We start from the raw sequence: 25,141 nt of genomic DNA on the forward strand, positions 1-25,141 counted from the left end.
CATCCTCAAAGGAAACCTGCACAACACATTTAAAAGATGCTTAAATTTATAACTTTGCTAGACCCTAAAAATAGCAGTTTTAATAAAGACACTGGATTATGCCTTATTACAACAGTCTGTAACCCACTAATCCTCCTTTTTTTGTCCTATGACTGCAGCGGTGTTAACTGTCCACTCCACATTGAATGGTCTCTTACAATATGTTAACTACTTATGCAAAACAACCTGTTCCACCTTCTCTTTAGCTGTTTCAGAGTAGAAGAAGTGGGCTGTAGCCCACGAAAGCTTATGCTCTAATAAATTTGTTAGTCTCTAAGGTGCCACAAGTACTCCTGTTCTTTAGCTGTGACATTTTTGTACCTTTCCCAGACCTGAAGAAGAGCTCTGTGTAGCTCAAAAGCTTGTCTCTCTCACCAAAAGAAGTTGATCCAATCAAAGATACTACCTCACTCATCCTGTCTCCTGCCTATTGATGCCTAGTCTACACTAGAAAAATCAGGTTGGCTTAACTATGTTGGTCAGGCTAAAAAAAATCCACACCCCTGAGCAGCGGCGTTAAGCCACCCTAAGTCCCCATGTAGACAGCGGTAGGCTGACAGAAGAATTCTTCCATTGACCGAGCCAATGGGAGAACCCCTCCCATTATGTAAGTCGCATCAAGACTGAAGCACTACAGTGGCACAGCTGCAGTGGTCCAGCTGTAGCACTAGGGTAACCAGATGTCCCGATTTTATCGGGACAGTCCCGATTTTGGGGGCTTTTTCTTATATTGGCACCTATCACTCCCCACCTCCTGTCCCGATTTTTCACACTTGCTGTCTGGTCATCCTATGTACCACTAGCATTTTAAGTGTACACAAGCTCTAAGTTGGACTTCAGATTTGTAACTGTCGATTTCTGCTAATTTATATGCTCCAGTATAAAGAGGAGAGTTATGGATATAAGGAATCACCAGAAAATAAGGGCTTCCTTCTGCTCACATTCAAGTTAGTGACAAAACTCCTTAGACATCTATGGATGCAGGATCAGACTGTAAATGTGTACATAGAGCATATAGTGCAATTTTTTTTGCTGTGCCACTTCACTGATCTTTGGTGTGAAGCAAAATGGTGACCAGTTAACTCAAACAAGAGATGAAAATTTAACAAAACCAAGTGATCAGTTTTACACAGAACAAAAGGGAGGTTTTATTCTGTACTTTGGATTTTATACAAGTATTTAAAAATAAAAATAAAAAGGCAGCCAACCGCACCTTACATTCTGATACACCCACATAGTTGTTTATGGTTTTTTAATATTTGAACCTCGTATCTATGGAAATTCACTGGAAATCTCACCCCAATACAAAAGTAGTCTGACGCTCATGTTAACAGAAGAGAGCAGTTTTCTGCATTACCATCCATCTACTAGCATATATCATGCAAAATACAGAATGATACCAATGATGACGTCTCATTTTACAAGTTCTAAGGATCAGTATAAAAACATAAATTTAACAATTGTAATGATATGTAGCCCCCGATCCAGCAAAGCACTTAAGTTAAGCACATGATTAAGCATGCAAATCATCTCATTGACTTCAATAGTTACATATATAAGTGCTTGGATTAGCAAGGGCTTATATTCCTCGCATAATGTTTTTAGTTCTGCTCTCTTCTTAAGAGGAAAAAACAGAAACAAGCAGCCTACAACCCAAACATGACTAGCCACAAGTTTCAGGAAAAAGCAAATTAATCTCTCTCCCAACTGGCTCACAATCACAGACATTAATTTGAAATGGATATCTGAAAACTTATTGCATCCTGTGGTACTATTTGTTTTACTACTACTCAGATAATATCCTTCTCAAATTGAAATTATATCAAAAGAAAAACTGTAAAATATATTAAAAAACCCAGCTTGGAACTAATAGAAAAATCACCTCATCATTCAGCAAAATTAATACTCAATTGTCAAATCAAACAGTTATTTTAAAACATATACAAGAAATTGAAGTAAAACTGCTTTGGTAAAATACTTTACAGCTACAGTTATGTTAACTATTAAAGAAATAGCTTATTTCTGAACTTTCTATGTTGGGAATGTCCAAATCCATTTTGGTTTGAATGCTTAAATATCTCAACAAAGAAAAAAATTCTCTTTCTTTCCAGGACCGGCTGTACAGGTCCTAATTTGGAAAGAAACAATATATTGCATCATCTACTTTCGTGATAAAGCTTGTGCTTGTTTTTAAAATGGTATTATGACGCAAAAGAAGTCATTAAAGAGAATCTCAGAATAAGTCTTTACCTTATCCCCAAGCCAATTCAAGAATTTGTCAAGATGGCAATATACTAACACATAAAACTAATCAAGACTCAGTACAGAGATTAACATCAGAGACACAATTGTATTTTCTGTATGACTTTTACATTATTTTTTTTTTCCTAGTACTGTGTTAGCATCTATGCATCCCAACTGAGATCTAGGTCCCAGTGTGCTAGGCACTGTACACAGTAAGAGATAGTCTTTGCTTCTACAATCTAAACAGACAAGTTAGACAAGGAGGGGTGGGGATTACAAAATGCCAGCAGAGCAAGAGGCATGTTGGTCTGCAAATGGCATGTTACTGCCACAATTTTGGTGGAAATGCTTTTGTCAGGAAGGCGATGGCTAAACAGACAGAAAACTGAAGGAAGAATGGACCTGCAGGGAACAGAGTAAAGGATATTGGAGAAGAAAGGAGAGGGATGGAAGGCAGGGAGTAAGTACTACAGGTAGAGTGAGGCAAAGAGACTGTGAGGGACCTGAAGCAAACAGCCAGTCAGCACAGGGGAGGGAATGTCCAGAACAAAAACTATTGAAAGCATCTAAAGTTCCCTACTGCAGCTATTTGTCTGCTCCTGCCAATCTGAGTTTCTGGTGGGCTTCCTAGGGTTTTTTTTTTCCTTTCCTGAGCTCAGGTTTCTCCAGAGAGGCAAGGATACTTAGAAGCTGGTGCCCCTGGAAGGGGGGATGGGGCGCGATGGGAGGGAAGGAGCACTCCCCTACATGGTTCTGGGTCCACGTGGTTGGGAATAACTAAATGGGTCTTATCTCCTTCCTCCCTCCCACACAGTGTTGTAGATGTACCCACTGCAGCTGCTTGTATCTGCTCCTGCCTGCTTGATTATTGTATCAACTCTCAATTATTGCTTCATGATTTCTACTTCCTTGTGAAACATTATATAACAAAATGGCTCTTCTTTCATAGGGGGAGCATTATCCCGCTCCCTTGGAATTCAGTGTCTTCAGAAGAGACCCCAGAAGCACTAAGCTACTCAATGATATTATTGTTTAGTGATAACTGTGATACCAATAAGCAGCAATGCCATCTATTTATGACAAGGAACACAAACCTGGGAAGACAGCCGTTTTATAGATCTCTTTCAATGTCATTTTTAAAGGATACAAAATTTCTATTCTATTTCAAAGTGGTTTCCTGATATAAACAACATTCACTTTATGTGATATATAATCTAGGTTTTCAGCAGGAAAACCCTATTTGGAATTTAACTTTCTTGAAGGGATCCCTGCTGCTTGCACAGCATGAAAGTCCCTACTAATACTTCAATAACGTAAAAGTGTTCATAGGAACACAGACTACAAGCAGCCCTCTCTCAGGAAAAAATGAGCATATATTACAGCTGAGGATGGAAGCCTTTTTTAAAAAAAAGAAAGTTAATGATTCCATCCTCTACAGATATTTTATGTAAACAAATGTACTTGTTAAATAATTATGTAAATTCAAGTGTGGAAGGCCTCAGTACTTACCCTGACTACACTGAAGTCCAGCTTAGTTTCTTGTGCACACTGTAATATGAGCTGAAAGCAATTTTTACTTTGATTTGTCATTCCATTTTCATAATAACGCTGTAATATCCTTTGTTGTTCTACAGTAAATACAGAACGCAGATTCATCTAAAAATAAAAGAAGATACTCTGAAAGTTGGAATAAATATTTTAATACTTGTAGAAATTACTCATATATCCAAACAATCATAAAACTAGTGTACACATCTCACTTTTTTCCTAAAAAAAAAAAATTCATCCATACTGATATTTTTATTTACTTTTCAGAACTTCTGATACGAACTATGATAGTGGTTTTCCTTTATGAGATGGATTTAACCTGAGCTGTTAAACTATATAACCAAAAAAGGCTGTCACCTTGTTATAGCAATACTAAGTAAAAACCTCTTCTAACTAATTTCAGTTAAAAAGGCTTCTTCCTGAAGATGCCAATGTGGCTTGTAACAACCAGTAAATTCTCTACGGAGCAGCACAAACTATGAGATGAAATCAAACTGTCACCTTGGGGGCAGTGAAAACTCATCAAACATTTAACCAAGACTGTAAAGGTCTGGTCTACACTTAAATGCTATGTCACTCAGAGCTGTGAAAAACTTCACATCCTGAATGCAACAGTTAGATCCACCTAACCCCTGATATAGAAGCTGTTAGGTCAATGGAAGAATTCTTCTGTCAACCTATCTTCTGCTTCTCAGAGAGATAGATGAACTACACTGATGGAAAAAACCTTAGTCGACGTAGGAAGTGTCTACACTGTGGCACTGCAGCGTCATAGTGTGCTGCTGTAGTGTAGACATGCCCTAAGGCAACTTTGCTAAATCTCCATAAAAACATACTAGCCCAGGCATAAAGTCTCCATGTTCACCTTTTCCATAAAATTAAGAATATACACTCCACATAAACCTAATGCTATTTTACATTATCATCCAAAAAACCATCACTCCTGGCAAGATGAAGTTGTTATCTCAAAGGATATTTTCACTTTATCACCATTTAACATTTTATGGCCTGATCCTACTATCCTTATGCACCCAAAACATTAGTGGGAATTTTGAGTGCACATGCAATTCAGGACTGGGCCCTTTATTTGGTTTTAAACAAAAGGTGGCAGCGGGAGAAGAGCAAGATAGCATATGATGGCAGTTTTGGAAGTAGCTGATATAGTGCCTCAGGAAGCAAAGAACACCTGACCATACAAATTCTTGTTAAATTTTAAGTAAATGCAAAACACAGTAAAAAGAAAAACAAAAAGTCCATCTTGTGGGAAAAGAGAAAAAAAAATCAATCCCAGCTAGTGGGATATTTTAGGGAGAAAGTTGTTACAATAATTTTTGTACATGAATTACAAAATAAAATTTAAAACACCTAAACATTTAAATTGTTTGTAGATATTAGACAGAATCTTCACTATGACCACAATCAATCATTAGTTTCCTATAAAGTAAAAAAACTTCATGTAGAAACAACAAATTCAGCTTGTTTTATACAAAACAGAACATTAGACTCTGACATTCCTGAACAAGAGAACAAACTGGACCCTCAGCAAAATAAGTCTTTAAAATAAAATAATAAAAAAAAAATAATCATGTTACATTTAACTGAAAACACTGTGCCTTTTACAAACTAGCAGGCTGAAAAACTATAGATTTATTTTCTTTAAATGTATGTGTCAAAACAATATGATTGGAATTTTTTTTAATACTGTGATCTGAAATCTGTCCAACTTCAGCAGGGTGCTTCACCACCAATATTATCAGTCATTAATGTTTAGGACTCGTGGTAAAATTCCACTATTTCCCTAGGCCAGAGTATATTTTCCTCCAAATGCTAATAATGGGAAAAAGAGGCAATTTCACAAAGATTTTGTATGTGGCTTTCAAAAATTAGGTGATTAATTCCTTTCCTTCCAACAGTGCATGCTGAAGATGATTTGTCCATATTTCACCTCCCCTCCCATCCCTTACCTCAGACTGTCAGTCTAACAGAAGTTATGTTGTTTACAGCACTAACAGACCTGCCAGTGTCATGCATTTTTGCACTGAGGTCTATCATGCACCAGGCAGAAAGAGTAAAATGTCACACACTGAGGGGGAGGGATAGACCATCCCTCCCAATACTCTGTAGCCTAGAGGAATGTACAACAAACTATAAGGCAAGAGATATGAGAGCCATCTCTTCCGCTAATAATGAGCAAGACTTCACACCCTTTTCATAAGAGAGGCAACTATCATTCATCCATTTTACAAATAAGGTAACAGAGTTTTCATAAGGCCACCACAAGTAGAGCTAGAAATAGAACCCAGTTCTCTGATATGACAGACCTAAATTTCATCCACTGATTCACACTGCCTTTCTGAAAAAGTATTTGTAACCCTGGGTCTCTTTGTCCCTATCTGGAGGCTAGATCATGTGTACAAGTTTATGAGTCTTTTGCTGCCTCGATATGAATGGAACTCAAGTGATAGAGATCCCAGGTTCAGTTCCTACAGATGACCAAATTGATCTGTTAGACTTGGTGATGCTGGCTCTCACAACTAGAACCGACTCTCATCACAGAGCCAGAAGCCAAATCCTTATAACTCAACATGCCACTGTATGTCGTACTCCTGAGGGCATTCTGTGCAAAAAAATTAAATTCTGCAAGTTTTATTTGTCAATAAATAAATGCAGAGGCTCCAGCATGGCAGTGGGGAGCACAGGCCACTGGCTGCACGAAGGTGGAAGATCAACCTGCAGGTCCCCCCACCCCACCCCTGGGACACAGACTCAACGGCGAGGCTGCACAAAACCCTGACACAGCACAAGGCTTGGACCTGCCCCAGAAACACCCTGGGGCCCTGCCCCTCTGCGCCAGGTGTGGGGAAGGCAGGCTCAACCAGGCAGGATCCAAGTGTGAAGGAGCTCAGTGTGGAGGATACACGTGTGGGGTGAGGGGATTCTGTGTGGGACAATCTGGGTGCAGGCAGCTCAGTGGGGGGTCTAGGTATGGAGAGGATCTGGATGCACAGAGGCTCGTTGTGGGGGTTCCAGGTGCAGGGGTTGAGGTTCAGTGGGGTGGGGTTTGGGTATGGAAGCTTAGGGAGGTTCTGGTTGTACAGGGTAAGGCTTGAAAGGGGTGTCTGGGTATGGGAGATCCAGATGCACAGGGGCTGGGTGGATGGGGGAGCAGCTCCCCATACAATGACCCCTCCTCCCCACAGCTGATGAGTGATGGGGGCAGGAAGCAGGGGAGGATACTGAGCTTCCTGCAGCTTGGGGAGGTTTCTGCGGGTGGGTCTGACACAGCTCCAGCCACTCCTTGCAGGGGAAGAGGAAGGCCTGTGCTCTCCTGCCTCCAGCCCAGCCAGGACTAGCAGCTGATCCCGGCTCAGGATAGGAGCCACTGGCTTGGGTGTCCCCAACCTCTCTGCTGGCTGCTCCAGGTGCCTGAAATGATGTACCTGCACTGCTAGGGAGTGGTGCATGACTGCTCTTGTAGCTTCCCTGTCACAAAGTCATTTTTCTGCAGGGAAGCAAAGAAATCTGTAGCGGACATGAATTCTGCGCACGCGCAGAGGTGCAGAATTCCCCCAGGAGTAATGTCACAAACAGTTGTATAACTGGAAAAGCATGTTATGTCTCCTTCTATGGGCTGCTTCACTTAAGTGATAAGAGCATGCTTGCCCTAGCAGTTCCTCTTATAAAGCATGTAGAAGAGGTCTCTCTGTGGATCTGAATATTGTGGGGTCAAGTCCTGATGATCACCTATTTGGGAAGGGGGAGGGAGAAATATAAGTTTGTGTGAGGACCCTAAAATAGTTTTTGAAGTAATTTTATATTGCAAAATGTAGCATTTAGAAGTGAATTAAGATCTATGCTAGTATTTGTTTTATTCTTTTTTTTAGTACCTGTATATTTTAGATAATGGTAGATATCTCTAAGGAACAGGATGGAGCATTTAATTATAGTTTATTCTTGCTGTTCTCCAAACAATGTGGGAGATTTTGCCTGTGAGTGCAGAGTTGGTGACCCTGCCTATGTAATCCCCCAAAGGGTAAAAATGTACTAAAAGAAACATACTTTCAGGAATTCTACCTCAGTCTCAAAATGGCCATGGAGTTGGAACTACCTGTTACTCTTAAAAGAATTCTCCCCCTCCCAACATATCTGTGCTGGGATATGCTGGCAGCCGGTGTGTGTAAGAAGCTTGCCCCTGCTTCTGCTGCAGTTGCTCTACTGAGAGAGAACTTCATCCATCAGGGTTCTCAAGCACATGCCTCTCACCTGCACTGAACTTGTACAATTTTTATGGTGTTTAATAGTTATATGTGAATTTCCGTACACATAAGTTAGCCTATTTAAATAATTTGCACAAAATATCATACATGGTGCTGCACAAATGTGGCAACTGTACACTATGCCCTAATCCTGCCAGGACAAGCAGTACGCAGACCCTTGCACAGAACCCCACAAAAAGTCACTAAATGATCAAATGAACCCCCTCTGCAACGGTTCTTGATAATCAACAGACATAACAAACAGAGTAAGTCAGGAGGCTTTCCAAGGTGGGTAGGATTCTTACTCCTGATATTACTTTCAACAGTAGCTTTGCAGGATTACTATCTGAACAGATTCACAGAACATACTTCCTGGCAGGAAGTCTATTAGATAACCCTAGAGATATTTCAGAATCAAACTATATAGCAGGGTTATGTTTTGAATCATTAACTTACTTGGAGGTTTTGGTTGCCCAAGGAATGCAGGATCCAGCCCTAAGAGAACAGATGAGCATTAGTTCACTTGAGCAATTTGCACCTAAGGTTTATTGAATAAACCCGCTAAGAGCAAGAACCAACAAATGGGTCTGCATTGATTTCTCCCCCTTAATTTTAGTATCTTTTCATTTACTAAATTTCTATGGATGACAAATCCATTCATTCAAAGACCTATCCAATGATACTCCTAGTCAATGGAGAGAGAAATAAAGACAGAATATCCACTTTATCCACACCACTCTGCCAATTAATCTGTCCTAACTTTTAAATACTGTCCTTTTCCAGAGGCAGAACAAATTTAGGCTTAATCTCATTTAGTATAAGGTTTTTTAGAGAGCAGAGTATTATCTAAATTAAAAATTGTGACATTACAATACAGATTTCAGCTGAGACCAAACTTATTTAAATTTCAGAAATTATATTAAATTGAACGGAAATCTTAGAAACGAAAGAGCAGTGATTTTATCCCTTTAGTTTTTATATATATATACATACACACACACACACACACACACACACACACACATTTAAGTTTATATATAATGTTTTAAACTAATAGTGCAACAACTTAAATTATGCATTATCTGGATATTTCCCCCATGTCCATTTTCTTGTCCAACATATATCTAATGTGGTTAGTGAATGACAGCTGCAGATGTGAAAACTTTTCTCTAGGTTATCCTGCAACTTAGTTTGTTGCACAAGCAGTGTTCCACTTGACTCTGAGCTGAAATTTTCAGTGATAAAATTCTGAAAGAAAACCGGATCAATGAAAACACAAAAAAGTCTCTCAAAATTATTTAAACCCAAAGGAAATTAACAGGATGGCGACAGGACTGCTGCTTTGTTGAGCCATTCTGATATTAGTGCTTGAATATTGCATTGTAGTTACTGCTAAGTCATACTAGCAAGTGGATTTTTTTTAGTTTCAGCCATGATACAAGAAGAGTTGTAGCATCTCACTGAGAAAAATGAACCAAGGTCTGGGATGGAGGTCTTAGGAAAAACCTAGAAATGACCAAACAGGAGAGAAAGCTTAAACTGAAGTTCATAATTGGTTGTTATTTGAGTTAAAAATAAAGCAAAACTCAGGAATGAGGAAAGTTTGGAGTCTATGTTCATAGCAAGATAGAAAATACACTGTCTCACAAGACAGTAGAAGAGAATTTAAAAAAAAGTTGCATCCATCTTGCTAGTCTCAATTTAGGAACTGAATAGTAAGCAAAAATAAAGTTTTCCATTTGGAGATCCTTTTGGCCATGAGCATAATGACAAAAAGCGACACTATTTGTGACATTAACAGGAGGAAGCCCTGAACATTCAGTCATACAAGCTATGCCAGTTGTCATTCTGTTTTAAAAAGTATCCAAGGTGCAATCAGCAATATTTCTTTTCCAGTTATTAAAATAAGTGTAGTTGGAAGTCAGTTTACACCTAGTGCTTTTCACACTGGATTTTTGCCAGTAATTCACACTTCAGAAATATAGCAATGTAACTCATAGCTAGAGACTCAAGTACCTATTTAAAATGTTAAACTTTATAAAAGTTATCAGATTTGAGGGAACTATATTAACTTTCAAGAGCTGCACTGAGAAAAATGAGAAGCAATTTCTTTTAAATACCTTAGTTAAGTTAAATAGACCAAGTGAAAGTCATCCTGCAAAATACAAGAGCTGCAGTGAGTCAAATTTCACATATTTGGACTAATGAGGGTTTCAAAGTACTGACATGGAGAGGGAAAAAAACCCTAAATCCCACAAAAATAAGTATGTACAGAATGTCTATGTTAAATTAATAAATGCTGAGTAAACAAACACCATATATGTACAAGCCTAGCAGCTATTGTAAAATAAGCCAACATTGGTTACTTAACAATATAAAAATCCATAGGTTCTTGTACACAGTGACAGCTCATTAGAAGTGCAATTTTACTGCCTTGGATTTTTTCATAAACAAACATCCAGTTTTATTTGGAAGTCAATAACTGCCCTTAAAAACTGAGCACTAAAATAAAGAGGCTCCCAAGTACTGTCAGAAAACAAAACTGAAAAATCAATATCAAATATATTTGCTGATACCAAAACCTCACAAAATTTAACTGTTTCCTGTCTCCAATACATGTTCTAAAATGCATCATTTAGATTGGGCACTACCTCACTATTTCACAATGAAGAAAACTTCAATACACTGTAATAGAGTTCTCCAGCAGAAAACTTTAAAATTTCAGAATACCCTAAACCATAACTCCCACAACTATGTTTATGAAGAATAACCCATTAAATGAAAACAATTTCTCTAAGATCTTTATGGTTTCTCAAAGGTCTGTATTTCACTTATTTCCTTTTGAGAAACATAATCAGCTTGTATTAACTAGATAATTGCTACAGATACATAAAAGTCTGAGGTGTTATTATTTAGCCTCTAACCTTATTCGGGAAGTCCACTGATAAGCAGGGGGAAATGTGTATACAAATCCATGTACAAGACATCTCTAACTTACAGTTAAGTTTGCTTTAGTGCATTTCCTATCACTGCAATCATTTAAAAAAAAAAAAAAGAGTCAGCAGTTAAGACAACATTAACACCCAGATCAGCCTCAAATACAGACTCCTCAGTTTAAACCCACTCCATTTCCAATTACAGCCACCCACAAAGCACATATCCAATTCCTCACAATTTCACCGTAACTTGGATCTCAGACTTTCAAGTTAGAAACATGGGCTTTTGACTTCAGCAAGATTAAAATAACAATGTTACTGTGAAGTGTGCATCTCATAGACTCATAGACTTTAAGGTCAGAAGGGACCAATATGGTCATCTAGTCTGACCTCCCGCATGATGCAGGCCACAAAAGCTGACCCCCCCACTTTCCCTTAACTCTGCTGTTGAAGTCTCCAGATCGTGATCTAAAGACTTCAAGTTGCAGAGAATCTTCCAGCTTGCGACCCCTGCCCTATGCTGCGGAGGAAGGCGAAAAACCTCCAGGGCCACTGCCAATCTACCCTGGAGGAAAATTCCTTCCCGACCCCAAATATGGCGATCAGCAGAACCCCGAGCATACAGGCAAGATTCTCTAGCCAGACCCTCATTTTACCAGCGATGGCCGTTATTGCCTAATTGACTAAAATCACGTTATCCCATCAAACCATTCCCTCCATAAACTTATCTAGTCTAATCTTGAAGCCAGAGAGGTCTTTCGCCCCCACCGTTTCCCTCGGAAGGCTGTTCCAAAATTTCACCCCTCTAACGTTAGAAACCTTCGTCTAATTTCAAGCCTAAATTTCCCCACGGCCAGTTTATATCCATTCGTTCTCGTGTCCACATTAGTACTGAGCTGAAATAATTCCTCTCCCTCCCTGGTATTTATCCCTTTGATATATTTAAAGAGAGCAATCATATCCCCCCTCAGCCTTCTTTTGGTTAGGCTAAACAAACCAAGCTCCTCGAGTCTCCTTTCATAGGAAAGGTTTTCCATTCCTCGGATCATCCTAGTGGCCCTTCTCTGTACCCGTTCCAGTTTGAGTTCATCCTTTTTAAACATAGGAGACCAGAACTGCACACAGTACTCCAAGTGAGGTCTCACCAGCGCCTTGTATAACGGAAGCAGCACCTCCCTGTCCCTACTAGAAATACCTCGCCTTATGCATCCCAAGATCGCATTAGCTTTTTTCACAGCCACGTCGCATTGCCGACTCATAGTCATCCTGCGATCAACCAGGACTCCGAGGTCCTTCTCCTCCTCTGTCACTTCTAACCTATGCGTCCCTAGCTTATAACTGAAATTCTTGTTAGTCATCCCTAAATGCATCACCTTACACTTCTCACTATTAAATCTCATCCTATTATTATTACTCCAATTAACAAGGTCATCCAAGTCTCCCTGCAGAATATCCCGATCCTTCTCCGAGTTGGCAATACCTCCCAACTTTGTGTCATCCGCAAACTTTATCAGACAACTTCTACATTCGGTTCCGAGGTCAGTAATGAATAGATTAAATAAAATCGGACCCAAAACCGAACCTTGAGGAACCCCACTGGTGACCGCCCTCCAATCTGACAGTTCGCCTTTCAGTACTACCCGCTGCAGTCTCCCCTTTAACCAGTTCCTTATCCACCTCTGGATTTTCCTATCGATTCCCATCTTTTCCAATTTAACCAATAATTCCTCATGCAGTACCGTATCAAACGCTTTACTAAAATCGAGGTATATTAGATCCATCGCATTTCCTTTATCTAGAAGGTCTGTTACTTTCTCAAAGAAGGAGATCAGGTTGGTTTGGCAAGACCTGCCTTTCGTAAACCCATGTTGTAATTTGTCCCAATTGCCATTCACCTCAAGGTCCTTAACTACTTTCTCCTTCAAAATTTTTTCCAAGACCTTGCATACTACAGAAGTTAAACTAACAGGCCTGTAGTTACCCGGGTCACTTTTTTTCCCCTTCTTGAAAATAGGGACCACATTAGCTATTCTCCAGTCCAACGGTACCACCCCTGAGTTTACAGATTCATTAAAAATTATCGCCAAGGGGCTTGCAATTTCTCGCGCCAGTTCCTTCAATATTCTAGGATGAAGATCATCCGGTCCGCCCGATTTAGTCCCGTTTAGCTGGTCAAGTTTGGCTTCCACCTCTGATACTGTAATGTCAATCCCCCCTCCTTTATTCCCCTCTGTCCTACTCCCTCTATTCCTAAACCCTTCATTAGCCTTATTAAAGACCGATGCAAAATATTCATTTAGATATTGTGCCATGCCTAGATTATTCTTAATTTCCACTCCATCTACATTCTTCAGCGGTCCCACTTCCTCTTTTTTTGTTTTCTTCCTATTTATATGGCTATAAAACCTCTTAGTATTGGATTTAATTCCCCTCGCGAGGTCCACCTCTACACGGCTTTTGGCCTTTCTCACCGCATCCCTACATGCTCTAACCTCAATAAGGTAGGTTTCCTTGCTGATCCCTCCCTTCTTCCATTCTCTGTACGCTTTCTGTTTTTTCTTAATCGCCCCATTGAGACACCCGCTCATCCAGCTAGGTCTAAATCTCCTGCCCACTAACCGTTTTCCCTTTCTCTGAAGAATTGGATGTCTGTATTGTTGGTAGTTGGAATTGAAAGGGAGTTTCTTCAGAGCAGAAGAGTCTGTGAATTTGGATATTATGTTTAGGTGACAAGGCGTGAGAGTTGAGGTTGCATTGGCTATTTTTTCTTGAAGCAGGATAACGATAATGAGGAAATAATTAGAACAGTTGCACCATTTGCCTATCTTGCTAGTAAGATAAGACAGTTTTCACCAAGTGTGATGTTTGCTAAATGTTATGGTGTTGAAGCACAATTGATAAATACCGTAATTATATTTCACACCATTTATAATCTGTTTTAACATTGTATTATAAGTGTGGAATTTAGAACTCAGTTTTATGTCTAACATGTCAGTGCTGACATACTTGTTTGTATCTGTATTTGCTTTCCCCATGTTTGACAAAAGGTGATTGACCTAAACAGTCAATATAAGCTAGGTAGTGGGTCTCCCTACTGGTTCTGTAGCCCCTGCTGCTCACTTATCCTGAGCCTGGATGACCAGCCCCACTATTCCCCTTGCTTCATTTAGAGAGGCTTTTTCTAAATGTAATAAACACAAAAAAAAACAGTCTACAGAGAGAGGTTAAGTGAGGGGATCTAAGTGAAACCAAAGAACCAGTGAGCCAGGCACTGGGGCCAATGAACTGACCTAGGCAAAAAGGACGGTGAGTATCAGGGGCCAGAAAGTCAAGCTCCATCCTCTTGCAGTTTCTCGGAAGCTATGTTTAGTATGAACATTAAGAGACAAATCTAAATGTTTTTGTGAGGTCTGCCCAAGCAGTACACAACCTTTCATGAACCACAGTAGGTTCTCTACATGCAGAAGCTTCCTCTGCAGCAGTACTGAAACTTCATTTCTCAAGCATCTTTGGCTACAACTCCCCCCCTTTCTCCAACTGTCAATGTGCCCTATTTGCAGCAGGAGCTAGGACAGGTGGGAGTGGGGGAAAAAGAGATGCAGGTAAACTGGCCTGAGAAACAAAGCACATAGCTACATGGAAGGTAAGTTCCTAATAGAGTGAATCTCCTATGGCTTGCCTGAGCGGACCACCACTGCCTCCACTTTTAGGCTACGTCTATACTATGGACCTTACAGTGGCACAGCTCTACCGCTACAACTGTCCTGCTGTAAGGTCTAAGGCCTTGGCTACACTTGCGAGTTACAGCGCTGTAAAGCCGCCCCCAGCGCTGTAACTCACTCCCCGTCCACACTGGCAAGGCATTTGCAGCGCTGTATCTCCACAGTTGCAGTGCTGCATGTACTCCACCTCTCCGAGAGGAATAGCAAGTATTGCGCTGCCGCTGCAGCGCTGCGGTGCCAGTGTGGCCACCCAATGCGCTGTGAATGGCCTCCAGAATTATTCGGCAGTATCCCACAATGCCTGTTCTAGCCACTCTGGTCATCAGTTCAAACTCTACTGCCCTGGCCTCAGGTAACTAACCATGTGACACACCCTTTACATTCCCCGGGAATTTTAAAAATCCCCTTCCTGTTTGCTCAGCCCCGCGTGGTGTGGAGTGCTATCAGCGAATCTTTCCAGGTGATCATGCCTCCACACGCCAAGCGAGCCCCAGCATGGAGCAATGGCGAGTTGCTGGACCTCATCAGTGTTTGGGGGGAGGAAGCTGTACAGTCCCAGCTGCGCTCCAGCCGTAGGAATTACGATACCTTTGGGAAGGTATCAAAGGACATGATGGAAAGGGGCCATGACCGGGACGCCCTGCAGTGCAGGATTAAAGTGAAGGAGCTGCGGAGTGTCTACCACAAAGCCCGCGACGCAAACGGCCGCTCGGGTGCTCCCCCCGCGACCTGCCGATTCTACAAAGAGCTGGATGCAATACTTGGGGTTAACCCCACCTCCACTCCGAGCACCACCATAGACACTTCAGAGCCAGTGTGGGGGGGGGGAGGAGGAGGAGGAAAACAGGAGTGATGGTGGTGGGCCAGATGGAGACACCCCAGAATCCCTGGAGCCATGCAGCAAGGAGCTCTTCTCGAGCCAGGAGGAAGGTAGCCAGTCGCAGCGACCGGTACTTGGTGGAGGACAAACAGAAGAGCAGGTTCCCGGTAAGCGGTTTTTTGTTTTTTTTCGGGAAGGAATTTTTTCGGTGCGGGCTCTTTGGGAGAGGAGAGTTAGGCATGTATGCCTAGATGCGGAATAGTGCATTGATGTGGCTTATCACATCGCGGTAATCGGCCTCAGTAATCTCCTCAAATGTCTCATCCAGAACGTGTGCAATGCGCTTGCGCAGGTTTATCGGGAGAGCCACCATGGTCCTTGTCCCAGCCAGGCTAACGTGTCCGCGCCACTGTGCCGTAAGGGGCGGGGGGACCATTGCTGCACACAGGCAAGCTGCATATGGGCCAGGGCGGAAGCCGCATTGCAGTACAAGACCCTCCCTTGCTTCCCAGATCACCCTCAGCAGCGAGATATCGTCCAGGATGAACTCCTGTGGAAAATGTTGGGACAGTGTTCAGTGTAGGTGCCCCCTGAAGCTGTTGGCTCTCCCCAAGGCACAGAAACCCAGAGGACAGTGCAGCCCTGAAATAATCAGTCCCCCTTACTCACCATTTTGAGGCTCCCGTGGGCTGTGTGAGCTCTGTTTCGGACGGGAAAATTATGCTATTGTGTAGACCCTGTGTGTTTTCTACTCCTTAAGTGTGGGGGGAATCATTACTCTGTCTGGTATAAACAATGCTGCCTCTGTTAAATGTTGCATTTTGCCTATACAGCTGCATCAACCTTGAGACCTCAGCCGTCCCTCTTACCGCCAGCTCAGAGACTGCAAAGACTCAGGAAGAGATCGCGAAAAAGCAAAGAAGACATGCTGCAAGAAGTGATGCGGCAATCTATTCAAGAGAATGAGAAAGCACAGAACTGGAGGGAGAGAGAAAGCAGGATCCGCCAGGAAAATGCAGCGCACCGGCGGCAAAGCACCGCGCACCGGCAGCAAAGCACTGATAGGCTCATAAGCATCCTGGAGCGCCAAGCAGACGCTATCCAGGAGCTGGTAGCCATGCAGAAAGAGTACCGCAAACGCCACCCCCCTACAGCCCTTGTCCCAAAACTCTTTCCGTTGTGCCCCACTGTCACCTCCAACCCACTTTCCCCAACTTCCGTGTTCTTCACGCCACCCGCTGCCTCCAACACCAGTATCTTCACCACCCAGCCCTGAAAACCACGACCCTTACCCTCTGCACTCAACCCCCATCACCATGCAGTATAGCTATCCTGAAGTGCAGCACTCACTGCACAGCACACCAGACAGGACATACGCGAATCTGTGATTGCACTGTTCCCCACTCCACCCCCTTGTTTCTTTTCAATAAATGGATTTTTTGACTTTGAAAACAGTCTTTATTATTGCATAAAGTAAAAGTCTCCTTCGCCCAGGAAATAAACAAGCACTGCAAGTCTGCTTAGCAAACACTGATTCCTAAAGATTGGAACTACTGCACTTCACTCCCGTGCAGGGCACCAGATATCACTGCTGGTTTTCAGCCTCAAATTGCTCCCTCAAGGCATCCCTAATCCTCGCAGCCCCGCGCTGGGCCCCTGTAATAGCCCTGCTCTCTGGCTGTGCAAATGCAGCCTCCAGGTGTTGAACCTCGGAGGTCCATGCCTGAGTGAAGCTTTCACCCTTCCCTTCACAAATATTATGGAGGGCACAGCACGCGGATATAACCGCGGGGATGCTGTTTTTGGCCAAGTCCAGCTTCCCATACAGAGATCGCCAGCGGGCCTTTAAACGGCCAAAGGCACACTCCACAGTCATTCGGCACCGGCTCAGCCTGTAGTTGAACCGTTCCTTGCTGCTGTCAAGGCTCCCTGTGTAGGGTTTCATGAGCCACGGCATTAACGGGTAAGCAGGATCTCCAAGGATCACAATGGGCATTTCAACTTCCCCTACCGTGATCTTCCGCTCTGGGAAAAAAGTCCCGGCCTGCATCTTCCTGAACAGCCAAGTGTTCCGAAAGATGCGTGCGTCATGCACCTTTCCAGGCCAGCCTGTGTTAATGTCAATGAAGCGCCCACGGTGATCCACAAGCACCTGGAGAACCATAAATACCCCTTCCGATTAACGTACTCGGATCCTAGGTGGGGTGATGCCAGAATAGGAATGTGCGTCTCATCTATCGCCCCTCCATAGTTAGGGAACCCCATTTGTGCAAAGCCATCCACTATTTCCTGCACGTTACCCAGAGTCACGGTTTTTCTGAGTAGGATGTGATTAATGGCCTTGCAAACTTGCATCAACACGATTCCAACGGTCGACTTTCCCACTCCAAACTGGTTTGCGACCGACCGGTAGCTGTCTGGAGTTGCCAGCTTCCAGATTGCAATAGCCACCCGCTTCTCTACTGGCAGGGCAGCTCTCAATCTCGTGTCCTTGCCCCGCAGGGTGGGGGCAAGCTCCTCACAGTCCCATGAAAGTGGCTTTTCTCATCCGAAAGTTCTGCAGCCACTGCTCGTCATCCCAGACTTCCATGACGATGTTATCCCACCACTCGGTGCTTGTTTCCAGAGCCCAAAAGCGGCGTTCCACGGTGCTGAGCATGTCCATGAATGCCACAAGCAATTTCGTGTCGTACGCGTTACGCGGCTCGATAGCATCGTTGGACTCCTCACCCTCACTCTCACTGTCACTTTGGATCTTAAGGAACAGTTTGACAGCCAAACGTGACGTGCTGGCGAGACTTGTCAGCATACGCCTCAGCAGTTCAGACTCCATTTCCCGCAGACAGATCGCGCTGCACAGAAACCATTGAAAGATGGCGCCAAAGGTGAATGGAAACAAAGGGATTTCTGGGATGCGAAGCGATGCATCACGGGGCATTGGGACAGGACCCAGAATCCCCCCCACCCACGCCCCCTTCCCATAACCCACGGCGCCAGAATGGGAAAAGGTGCTCTGTGGGATAGCTGCCCATAATGCACCGCTCCCAATAGCGCTGCAATTGCCGCAAATGTGGCCACGACAGTGCGCTGGGCAGACTGCAGCGCTTTCCCTACTCAGCTGCACGAAGTCAGGTTTAACTCACAGCGCTGTACATCTGCAAGTGTAGCCAAGGCCTAAGATGTAGCCACTCTTTGACAGCAGGAGAGAGCTCTCCTGCCAGCATAATGAAACCACCCCCAACAAGTGGTGTTAGCTTTGTCAGCACGAGAGCCTCTTCTGCTGACATAGTGCTGTCCACAGCAGCACTTTTGCCAGTGACACTTATGTCGGTCAAGGGTGTGGCTTTTTCACACCCCGACCAACAACAGTTTTACTGACAAAAGTGGTAGTGTAGACAAAGCCTTAGATAATCTTATTTGGTATATAGGACTAGGGCTCCCTTTGTGGAAGGTTCTTGTATTTTGTATAAGGGAGACTGGGTGGAACCTAGAGACATATAATTAGGAACAAAGGTGTGTATCTTGGTGTGATTCTATAGAGGTTTTTAAGGTCAGGCTTGACAAAGCCCTGGCTGGGATGATTTAGTTCGGAATTGGTCCTGCTTTGAGCTGGGGGTTGGACTAGATGACCTCCTGAGGTCCCTTCCAACCCTGATATTCTATGATTCTATAAAACCACAGCAGGAGGGCCATCGAAAAGACAATAGAAAATGGGAGTCCTCCATGAAGATTCACTCAATGGCAAAAGATATATCAGTTACTACAAAGCAGTCAAATGACTGTTTGTATTTTAAGGTGGTTGTTTTTTGTTTTTTTTTTTCCCCAGAATTTAAATGGAATTCAGTTTTTCAACTATGAAGCCTTGTGCGTAATTTCAAGTTTCTGACTTTTGAGATTGGGATGTTATAGGAGCCCTAAGCATTAAGATCTCTAGATGGTTTTAAAAATGTTAAGCCTTTTAGGATAAACACACTGAAAGCTCAGAGTTTGAAAAAAATGTCTAGAAAATTAAAGTTTGTCCTTCTTCAAATAGTCCATCGATCAGACTGATTTCTCATAATTATATTTAAAAGGATATACACTTCAGTGCAAAACTCAACACAACCTTAACTATGGAGCTGCTAGGAGCCTCTATAGTCTTAAACAAAGAATTTAATAATTTAAAAGGAAAACACAGGTTAAGTTAGTGTGTTGATAGTCAAGAAAAGAGAGTGTTACCATTAATGGACATAATGGAAGCATCAGGGCTTGAAGTACAGTACTCATTCCCTGCCATTACTCCATACATTTTAACAGGTTAACCTTAACCCCACAGAATTCTTCTTTCATTACAATTTATCTTTTCACATGCCATATTGGCCTGTAAATATTCCCTCATATTTATTATAGTCTGGATACACAAAGCAGATACAGTAGATACAATGTCACTCTTTATGCTCTACTTTTGACAATGCAGATTTCCAGAAGTGATACTAATCTCCAAAGAGTCTGATATAAAAAACCTAAAAATGAGACAATTGCAATCAGTAAAATGTATTTAAAGATACATACATAGACAAAATAAATTGCCAGTACAGATGCTTAGTATCAGCCATAGAATTAGAGCCCTGCATTTTAAAATTATATTCATTCGCTTCCCTTTCAATTCCCAGTCAACAGTTCAAAAGTTTTCTGTTCTACGTTTGCCATAAAATCAGTTAAAAAAAAAACCACAGGACACACAGTCTGTATGCAAGCATACAAGGGACCAAACTTACAATAACGTTCAATAGAACCTGAATATTATGTATTCTGTGAGTTACATAAAGGAGGGGCAGCAGTTATCTATAATAATCAGAACTCCAAATAACTAGAAACTAACATGTGGTATTCTAATTGATTTGATACTGTTGCTTTTAACTACAGTAAAAGCTATTTTATCTGGCACTTCACCAACTGGAAAGCTCTATAAATTGGCATTTCTGATCTTCATTGAAATTCCGATTTATAGTCCGGTTGGCCAGCAGGAAGTTGGGGCGGAGGAGGGTGTGCGGGGCATGGGTTCTGGGAGGGAGTTTGGGTGCGGGAGGGGGCTTGGGGCAGCAGGTTCAGGTGCAGGAGGGAGTGAGGGGTGCCAGATAAGGGGGATGCTCACCTCAGGTGGCTCCCCACAAGTGGCGACCTGTCCTGGCTGCTCCTAAGCCAGGGGTGGGCAAACTATGGCCTGCAGGCCACATCCGGCCCGTCCGACCTTTTAATATGGCCCTCGAGCTCCTGCTGAGGAGCAGGGTTGGGAGCTTTCCCCGCTCCGGTGCTCCAGCCAGGGAGCGGGGCCGGGGACTTGCCTTGCTCCGCTCATGCAGCAGCTCCATGCGGCTCCCGGAAGCAGGGGCAGCCAGGGGACTCCTCATGTTGCCCCTGCCCCAGGCGCCAGTTCTGCAGCTTCCATTGGCATGGGAGCCAGAAACGGGACGCTGTTTCCAGGAACCACTTCAGATAAGGGCCAACCGGATCCTGCACCCCTGAGCCACGCCCCAACTGCCTGCCCCAGCCCTGATCGCCCTCCAAACCCTTTGATCCCAGACCGGAGCACCCTCCTGCACCCCAAACCCCTCATCCCCAGTCCCACCCCAGAGTCTGCACCCCCAGCCGGAACCCTCATCCTCCCTGTGTGCCACAACCCCTGCCCCAGCCGGCCCTCCATACAACTTCCATACCGAGATGTGGCCCTCAGGCCAAAAAGTTTGCCCAGCCCTGTCCTAGGCGGAGGCGGCTCTGTGCGCTGTCCCCACCCCAGGCACTAGCTCTGCAGCTCCCATTGGCTGGGAACCGCAGAGAATGGGAGCTGTGGGGGTGGCACCTACAGGCGGAGACAGCGCACGCCTGCGCCTAGGAGCAGCCAAGACAGGTCGCTGCTTGCGGGAAGCCGCCCGAAGTGAGCACCTCCCAGATCCGGCACTCAGCTCCCCTTCCTGCGCCCCAACCTGCTGTCCCGAGCCCCCTCCTGCACCCAAACTCCCTCCCAGAGCCCTCATCTCGCACACCCTCCTGTGCTGCAACCCCCAGCTCCACACCCAAACTCCCTCTCTCTTAGTTAACCAGCATTTTTCACTTACCGGCACCCGCCATTTCCCCAACAAACTGGATAAAACAGCTTTTACTGTATATTGACTAGGAGTATAGAAACATCCTTTTTCCTCTACCTAAAGTACTCACTGTGTAATAGGCTACAGTCACTGAACTACCAGCATTTTAGCTTTTAGAACTCAATCCTTTATCGAAGCTGAGCATGTGTGGATCCAACTAGAGTTGGCCCCAATCCTGCTAACACTTATGCATGTACTTAACTTTACTCATGAAAGTTCTAATGACATCAACTGGATTAGTCACCTGCTTAAAGTTAAGCTTGTGCATAAGTTTGCACCATCGTTGCCTACTTCATAAAACTACGATACTCCAAACAAGCAAGGAATAATTAACTACAATTGCTCCAAAGGTGTAGGTTATTTTAAAAGATCACCATCAGAAAAGGTCTGCCTAAAATTTCGGTTTTATAAAAAGTTTAAGAGACAATTTACTAAATGTAGATACCAACAGAATTTTTTCCATGAAAACTGTTTTGAATAATACTACCAGAAGTCAGAAAGTTCTCATGGTAGACTAGCCTGTTTTCATTTCCAATCTGAGAGAAATGCAAAAAACCATACTGTAGTAAGAAGTATCCTGCAGACACATAGGCAAATGCTTAAGTTTAAGCATGAGTAGTCCCATTACGTCCACTAGGCGTATCCAAGCTATGTACATGCTTAAATCTTAGCAGGATCAGGGCCTACATGATAAATCCAAGTCAATCATGAATGGTGTGGAGAAAGTGAATAAGTGTTATTTACTCCTTCATATAACACAAGAATCAGGGTCACCCAGTGAAATTAATAGGCAGCCAGTCTAAAACAAACAAAAGGAAGTATTTCTTCCCACAACCCCGCATTGGCCCGCTAAACCCAGGGTTGTGAGTTCAATCCTTGAGGGGGCCACTTAGGGATCTGGGGCAAAAATCAGTACGTGGTCCTGCTAAGTGAAGGCAGGGGGCTGGACTCGATGACCTTTCGGGGTCCCTTCCAGTTCTATGAGCTAGGTATATCTAACCCAGAGTCAACCATGGCACTCGTTGCCAGGGTATGTTGTAAAGGCCAAAACTATAATAGGGTTCACAAAAGAATTAGATAAGGTCATGGAGGATAGGTTCCTCAATAGCTATTAGCCAAGATGGTTAGAGATGCAACCCCATACTCTGAGTGTCCCTAGCCTCTGATGCCAGAAGCTGGGACTGGATAATAGGGGATGGATCACTTGATGATTGCCTGTTCTGTTCATGCTCTCGGAAGCACCAACAGTGGCCAATACCAGGAAGACCGGATACTGAACTAGATGGATCATTGGTCTGATCCAATATGGCCGTTCTTACTTTACTCATTACTCAAAATAGTGGTTGTACTCATGTGCAAAGCAAAAAGTAATTGGTTCTTAGTTTACTCTATCTGCATGATTAACACTATTTGTAAATAATTTAAAGGAGCATATGGGAAGATAGTGCTATAAACCTTTTAAGAGTCTGAGTGTGCTAACTGCTAAGAGCCACAAAACAGGATCTTCATTTAGAAACACTAATAAATATAAAGATTGACATTCAGCTTCTGCAACAAAGTGTTGGTAAAAAAATAGGTAATTAATTGCAAATCTGATCAAAACATTTTAAAGTAAACAAGGCTTGACAAAACAGGTATTTCTTTAGGCCTGCATCTTGCAACAATTTGAACATATCCATGACACACGAGTACTCCTTCTGAAGCAAATACAGTACTCAGACATTTCACAGCTCATCTGCACAGGGAATGTTACAAGCATAGTTATACAGTAATAACTCCCCATGTGGTCACTCGATTCCTTATGTAGATTGTGCATATTCTTAATACATTAGAGTATCAAGGGCCTTATTAAACAGGGTGACATATCTCAGGCTTCTAGGATGCAGCATGAAGCAGTTTTCTTTATCCACTGCATATTGACGCTCCTAAACCAAGGGTCACACCATCAGCACCTCAAAACACAGGCTAGAAAACCTGCATGCCACCCACCATCTCCCTTCACCAGCAAACACCCAAGGGCTAAAATGTCACAACAGCAGCAATTGGAGCAATGTTATTTGCCCAATCTCTCCACCACCATCACCCCGCCTTCTGCAGGTGCTCTCTTACACCTCAAAGAGAGCACATAGCACCCTCCACAACCCTCCCGCCCCAAGACAAGGGAGAATGAGCTTCAAATTATTCTCTTGCCACCCCCATAATCCCCACTGTATGGCCCCAGGGGGCTTGTACACAGCTGCACCCCACTGCCTAGGCTGCCATGCTACCAGCAGTAACTATTTATACAGCCAAGCCAGAAAAGGGGATCCAGGCAGGATGGACACCCCCAATCCCAGCCCACGCACCCTGCCCTGACACTAGACGATTACAGCTAGAAAACAGCGTCAGTGAGTCCTAACAGCCCACTACAAGGCAACGCAAGTAGCCCTCATTGCGCATGCGCAAAATTTTCCAACGGCTTAAAGACGCCTTCACTGTGCAAACGCCCACGGCCCAGCTCCTAGGACGCAGTAACGTGCGCGGAGTTGCAATCAGTGCCTCGCACTCCGACCGGTTAAAGTGAGAAATCACTCAAGCGAACGTGAACACGCATGCGCAGTCAGACCAGCAGCGCTCAACAACCTCAGAGCATGCGCAACTGTCAGCCCATACGAGAATACATCGGTCGTACGCATGCGTACTTCCTTCGCAACGGCGAATGGGGCTAGCCAGCGTCTGCCGCAGCAGAACCGAGCCGTAGTGCGCATGCGTGCCTGAGTTTGCTCTACGAGCACCAGCCCAAGCGGCCGCCCTCCCCCACATCCAGGCCCCCAGCCAAGGGGCATCTTCCCCAGCTCCAGCCAGGGCTGGCTGCCCTGCCTGCCCAGGCTGAGCGCTTCGGCGCTTCCCCTCCCTCCGTGGGGGCTCACACACATACCCCGCCCCCCGCGCACAGTGCCGGGCTTACCGTGCTCTGTGGGGCGGGCGGAGTTGGTCCGGGGGGCTCCGGATTCAGCCGGTTTCGGCTGGGTCGGTCCCGGCGTCACACAATGAAATCAGCGCCTCCGATCATTAATTCTCATCATGATCGTGACGTCAGCGCAGACAGCGGCCAATGGAAGCCTAAGATCAGCGCCGGCCGGGACAGTCCTTGCCCCCGCCCCTCCCGCCAGGGGGAGCGCCTGGTTCAGGGAACAGCCCGCCTGAAGCGGGAGGGGAGGGGAGGCTAGTACAGGGAACAGCCGCGCTGCTGCGGGGGGTGGGGGGGGGGTCTCCTGCCTCAGGAAACAGCCCCGCCCAGCTCCGGATCGGAGCGCGAGGCACAGCGAAGAGGCGGGGCACAGATGAACGGAAGGCAGCGGGAGCAGTCTGCCTCCTCCCCAGCCTACGGGGGCCGGGCTGCGCCCCTCGCCTCCTTGGGGGAACGCCCCTGTCCCACAGCACCCCCAGCGGTCCCGCTGCGCAGCTGCGG

The 25,141-nt window shown here is 44.3% G+C and overlaps 1 protein-coding gene across 3 annotated transcripts in view; it reads right to left on the reverse strand.

The window, feature by feature from the left end:
* HDX (highly divergent homeobox) overlaps positions 1–24,893 on the reverse strand; it is a 91,919-nt gene extending 67,026 nt beyond the window's left edge. The window contains exons 1-3 of one of the 3 annotated variants that reach the window (XM_024195124.3): positions 24,638–24,893; positions 8,544–8,582; positions 3,793–3,939 (exon numbers count right to left, since the gene is read on the reverse strand). In XM_024195124.3, the coding sequence (XP_024050892.2) occupies positions 3,793–3,939 (147 nt within the window). In that variant the 5' untranslated portion in view covers positions 8,544–8,582; positions 24,638–24,893. The remainder of the gene's footprint in view (positions 1–3,792; positions 3,940–8,543; positions 8,583–24,637) is intronic. The other 2 variants (XM_024195125.3, XM_024195126.3) reach the window with 2 other exon arrangements.
* Positions 24,894–25,141: the final 248 nt, after the last annotated feature.

The sequence above is a fragment of the Terrapene carolina genome, unplaced genomic scaffold (assembly GCF_002925995.2).
Source record: "Terrapene carolina triunguis isolate 2854851 unplaced genomic scaffold, T_m_triunguis-2.0 Scaffold131, whole genome shotgun sequence".
In the NCBI taxonomy this organism is placed as follows: Eukaryota; Metazoa; Chordata; order Testudines; family Emydidae; genus Terrapene; species Terrapene triunguis.